The sequence below is a fragment of the Lactuca serriola genome, chromosome 7 (genome assembly GCF_051521515.1).
Source record: "Lactuca serriola cultivar US96UC23 chromosome 7, Lser_US96UC23_V15, whole genome shotgun sequence".
In the NCBI taxonomy this organism is placed as follows: domain Eukaryota; kingdom Viridiplantae; phylum Streptophyta; class Magnoliopsida; order Asterales; family Asteraceae; genus Lactuca; species Lactuca serriola.
The window spans coordinates 175,125,036-175,131,035 of NC_136414.1; the positions used below are offsets into that span (position 1 = coordinate 175,125,036).

The 6,000-nt window shown below is 32.5% G+C and overlaps 1 protein-coding gene across 1 annotated transcript; it reads left to right on the forward strand.

Annotated features, from left to right (window-relative positions):
- The first annotated feature begins 1,202 nt into the window (after positions 1–1,202).
- LOC145063326 (uncharacterized) lies at positions 1,203–2,989 on the forward strand. Its single transcript, XM_079010916.1, has 6 exons — positions 1,203–1,727; positions 1,897–2,042; positions 2,155–2,323; positions 2,446–2,544; positions 2,614–2,696; positions 2,772–2,989. Exons 1-6 carry the CDS (start codon positions 1,377–1,379, stop codon positions 2,905–2,907), a joined length of 984 nt encoding a protein of 327 aa, XP_078867042.1. The 5' UTR covers positions 1,203–1,376; the 3' UTR covers positions 2,908–2,989.
- The last annotated feature ends 3,011 nt before the right edge of the window (positions 2,990–6,000 follow it).

The following is a 6,000-nucleotide window of genomic DNA, read 5'->3' on the forward strand; positions in this document are numbered from 1 at the left end:
ACCTAATACTATTTGACCAAATAAGAAAAACAAATAAATAAAAAATAATGGCGGACTTATATTTAAATTTCAAAGTAAATGGTTAATATTTTCAAACCCTATCAGACATCGGAGATAAATAGAGAGTTGAAGCTGTTTGATGTTATAAAAATAAATTATGAATAGTTATTAGGAAATTTAAAAAACAACACAATTCCTCTCATATTGTTGGTCTTACAAAATGGTTGTCGCAAACGAACTTTTTAAAAAGGAAAGAGACTCGGTCGTGCAAAGTGGTTTTTGTGTTGCAAAAATCAGATTTTAGGGTTGAGTAGACTGATTTTACTAGTTTTTAGCTATTTTATCAGTCCGGTTGAACTTGAATTTTTACAAACTGGTCGTCCTTTATTGGTTCAACCCGACCCGATATGACATATATAACGTTGACTCTTTGGTTTTTCCGTCTGCGCTTAATTTGGAACCATGTGCAATTATATGCTAGATTCGCCAATGATCCCACCGCAATAAATAAATTTAAGTGTTTGGATAGGAGTCTTTAAAAATAAGCTTATTGCGGTAGGAATAAGCTAAATAAACTGCTTTTAATAAGCAAGGGGGGGGGGGGAATGCTTATTGGTCATTTTACTCATTAAGCTGTTTTGTTTGCTAAACACTTAAAATGTTTATTGTTTATTGTTTATTTCCACCACAATAAACTAATCCAAACACATTTTAAAAAAGTGTTTATTCACACCGCAATAAGCAAATAAACAATAAACTAATAAACTAAAAATTATTTATCCAAACACCCCCTAAAGATTTTAGTATTTTAATTTATTTTTTAAAGATTTGAATGACAAATATAAATTTAATCCTAAACTACTCATAAATTTATTTATGTCTCAAATGAGTTTTTAAGATATATGTTAAGATTTTAATGTTTTAATTTATTATTTTAAGATTTGAATGATAAATATAAATTTAATCTTAAAGTATTCCTAAATTCACTTATATCTCAAACGAGTTTTTAAGATATATGTTAAAGATTTTAGTGTTTTAATTTATCTTTTTTAAGATTTAAAAGGCAGAATATAAATTTAATCCTAAATTCATCTAAAAACTTGAATTATCACTATTTTATATGTGGAAGGTATCATATAGATAAGTCATTGTTCATATATTCTTATACAAAATAATTTAGGAAAAAGGTATCTAAAAATGCAGTAACAAACAAGAACGTGGAGTATTTGGAAGCAATCAAGCAATGGAACCGTCGACAAGCTCCAAATTGATACCTCGCCAATCGTCTCCAACGCCGTTGGAACCAGTGTGCCGAACTACCAATATACCCTTCTGTATCTATATCCTCTTGTGCCTCCTGCTTCAAGAGTTTTACCATGTTATCTCACACCACCCCCATTTCCTGCAACTTCCCTTCCCTCCATTCCCAAAACCCTAAGCACAAACTTCCGAACTTAAAAACCTCGACTCTCCCTCTTTCTTTACAAATTACCAATGCAAGATATAAATTAAAATTCCCCCCATTGACAAAAAGAGGTCACCTTCAAATCCGTCGGAATTCATTAGACACCCAGAAACCACAAGAACCTGATTTGGAGCAAAAAGATTCAATGAAAGTCGACGGCGAGATTGGTGGTGGCGGCGGCCGGACGACTTCGTTTCTTATCTTCTTGCTGTGGGGTGGACTCATGTATTATATTTTCATTCTCGCACCCAACCAGACTCCGGTATTGATTTGTGAATTATTTTGGTTTTCGTTAACTTTATCTGTTGCAATTTAGCCCTGATTGCCTAATAGGGATGAAATTATGATGATAAATTCTAGTAATTTTATGCAAAGGGATGAATTCAATCATTCATACATCGATAATTATTTGAACTGGTGTTACTTTCCAGTCGACGGACATGTATCTGGTGAAAAAGCTTTGCTATTTAATTGGGGACGATGGTTTCCAACTGAACCATGTGATTGTGAGTCTATGGAACATCATGGGATTATGGCCTTTACTCTATTGTATGCTGCTGATTCCATCAGGCAGAAGGTACCCAGTCAATCGAAATCTTTAGCTTTGATATTTTGATTCATGGATTTCTTCTTGTTCATGAATGTGAAATAAATGATTAAGAGATTTGAAAATTGTCCCTATTTTGCAGCTCAAAAGGGAGTGTTCCTGTGTTTCCTTTTCTGATACTTTCATTCTTCTTGGGTGCATATGCTCTTATACCTTATTTTGTTCTTTGGAAACCACCACCACCACCAACCGAAGAAGCTGAGCTGAAAAAATGGCCTCTAAACTTTCTTGAGTCAAAATTGACAGCTGGGGTAAGATTCTAGTTCCTTAAACTTCAAAATTATCCAAAAAAAATGTAAGCTGCTATTTCTTGTATATAGCCCTACTTGATATGAGATGAATTTCCTACTTCATTTCAATAACTACACACCAGATAACATTTGCTGTAGGATTAGGTCTAATTACCTACGCGGGTTTGGCCTCTGGGGATGATTGGAAGGAGTATTTGCAATATTTTGGAGGGAGTAGACTCGTAAGTCCAACAATAACAAGACAATAATGCAATGCAAAGTTACTAAAATGCCCTTTTTGATTCTCGCAGATACATGCTACAAGCATTGATTTTGCACTGCTATCTACATTTGCGCCTTTTTGGGTTTACAATGACATGAGTGCTCGAAAATGGTGAGAATTTTTATTATTGATTTCATATCGTGAATTAAGATTCTGAATTACTTATTATATGGTTTGCATTTACAGGGAAGACAAGGGGTTTTGGCTTCTTCCGTTTTCGGTGATTCCATTTTTGGGCCCTGCTTTGTATGTTCTCTTGAGGCCATCTTTGTCAACAGTAGTCCCTGTTGCACCCATCTCACTTGCTTCAAAAGAGGAGTGATGTATATGTATTCGTAGTTGTAAGGTCATATTTAATGTATTACATAATTTTAATGCAAAAGATGCGAATAGCAAGTTATATATATTCAACTATTTGTGAGACCCGTATATTATACGGGTTGATTAAAACAAAATGTTAAGTACGAACGATTAAATAGAAATTTTATTTGAATTTGAAATTGAAATAAGTGAAAATTATGAGAAAAAAACATGCAAAAAATAAATAAATTAAAATTATGTGTTTAGTGTGTATTAAACGGGTTAATGATAACAAAACGTTAAACATAAAGGTTTAAATTGTAAGTTTATTTGAAATTGAATTTGAAATTTAAAATTTGAAATTAATAGTCATTATGGTAGGTTTAATTTATGGAAACTAAATTAATTATATATTGAAAATGAAAATTAAAGTAATGACAAATGGAAAATAAATATATCTCAAATTATGACAAAATGACATGTGGTTAATTTTATAAGAGAAGAACATGTGGCAAAGTCATTTTCATTTATTAGGGTAGATCGGAGTTCATTACCTTTTTTTCTATTTTGATGTAGACAATTGTGTAAACGTGTCAAAATAATGTATGTATCATTTTTTTTACGCTGAACAGAATATGCTTTAAGCATATTCAGATTTGGTTTTTGCTTGATATAGATATTAAAAGATACCTTTACATTTGTTAAAATTTCAAATTATATCAAATAATTCTAAATTAAATCATTGAAAAGTGAAATTTCATCGAATAAAAAGTTCCATTTAAAATTGTAAGTCTAAAAAATGGTACATACCTACTTACAAATTATAATGAATAAATTTTCCTTCTATAAACAATCAATTAACATATCTTAAATTAATTCTATAATTTTTAATTATTTTTATTTTTATTAAGTTATATGCCTTAAACACCCTCATATTCTTATGTTATCAGGAAGGAGGGAGTCATTCCCTCCCAACCCACTTCTACATCAGTTTTTTCTTTATCTTTTTCAACCCACAACACATGAAAATCATATTGTTTTCAACTCACTCAATTAAAAAAATACAAAACAACTAAGGTATAAGTCTTAAAACACATGGTATAAGAGAAAATGAGAGAGAAAGTAGAGAGGATGAAGCAGGTTAGTGAAACAAATTAAACAACACACCACTTCCAACCCTCCCAACCAACGGTAGCTCTATTGCTAATTAAGATTTAACCTTAGTTTTTCTATATTTTTTTAATTGAGTGGGTTGAAAAATATAAGGTTTCCGTGTGTTGTGAGTTGAGAAAGATGAAGAAAAAAAAACTGATGTGGTAGTGAGTTGGGAGGGAATAACTCCCTCCTTCCTTAGGTCATCCGGTATACCTGCAACAAATATATCGTGATGATGATATGGAGAAGGGTAATGACCTTGCATACCGCCTCGGTTAGGGGTGTTCACGAGGCGGTTCGGTTCGGATAGTAATAAAATTGTGAACCGTGACCACGGGGCGGGTACCTCATGCGCACTAACCGAAACCGAACCGTATTGACAAAAAAACCGAACCGAACCGAACCATATGAAAGCGGGTAACCACGGTTCGGTTCACGGGTACCCGGTAAAATATAAAAAATTAAATTCAATTGAAACAACAAACTCCATTTTAGTTATCTTTTTTTTAATTAGTAAGTCAAAAAGTTTAAAAAAACATAATGAGGTTTAAAAAACGTAATGAAGTTCAAATATCATATATTATAAGTTGTATAATACAATAACAAAAATAACAAGAAAAGCAAATGAATTTAGAATTACAAAATTGGAGTTGTCGATATGGATTTTTGGTTAGGTTATTGGACTCGTAGATCGATCAAAACAATACTAATGAAATAATATTTTTTTTTTACTTTATATATATATATATATATATATATATATATATATATATATATATATATATATATATATATTACAAACGGTTCGGTTCGGGTATCCACGGATACCTAAATATGAAAACCAAAAACTGACCCATTGATATCCAGTTTTTTCGGTTTCGGTTTTTTTCGGTTACGGTTTTTTTCGGTTTCGGTTTTTTCGGTTTCGGATTGACCAGTTCGGCTTGGTTTTTCGGTTTTACAGTTTTTTTGCACACCCCTAACCTCGGTGGTGGCATTGTGCTTACATAGCACCAAGAGAAGTCATGTTGTGCACTCTCTTTGTAAATACTATTACTAATTCTAAATTGATAATCAACAAACTCAGTCAACAAGTTGTTATAATAATGTAACACTAACACATGAAAGTAAATTAACTAGTTAATAAGAAGAATTCACCAACCCCCAACAATTAACAATTAACTATAATATCTCTTGATTATTTTGACAAAGCAAAAAAATTTATAATGAAAGTCTATATCATCTATGATAAGGGAGGAGGGAGTCATTCCCTCCCAATCCACTGAACCCACTATCACATCATTTTTTCTCTTTTATTTTTCTTCCCACAACCCACGGAAACCCTATCTTTTTGAACCCACTTAACCTACTCAATTAAAAAATATATATAAAACAATCAAAAGTAAAATCTTAATTAGCAATAGAGTTATCAACGGTACCACTCCAACTTCAACGAGTGGGTTGATTGGTTTCACTAACCCACTTCAACATCTCTCTCTGTACTTTCTCTTTCTTATTTTCTCTTGTACTATGTGTTTTAAAACTTGTACCTTAGTTGTTTTGTATTTTTTTTAATTGAGTGGGTTGAATGGGTTCAAAAAGATAGGATTTCCGTGTGTTGTGGGTTGGAGAAGATGAAGAAAAAGAAGAAACACAAATTGATGTGACAGTGGGTTTGGTGGGTTGGGAGCTAAGCTATCAATTGCGCGCTATAGCGGCGCTATAGCGTTTTGCGGAGGTCGGGAACCGCTATTTTCAACTTAGCGTTTTCATTTCGCGGTACCGCTATTAACGGCGCTATTTACCGCTATTTCAATAACCGCTATAGCGGCGCTACGGGCGCTATTCCATTTTCGTTCACATTTTGGGTCATTTGGTTACTTTGTCAATGAAAAACTAGTTTTAATGATCTCACTACACTTTCATTTTAAAATGCCCAAACAACTAACATAACTAAAAG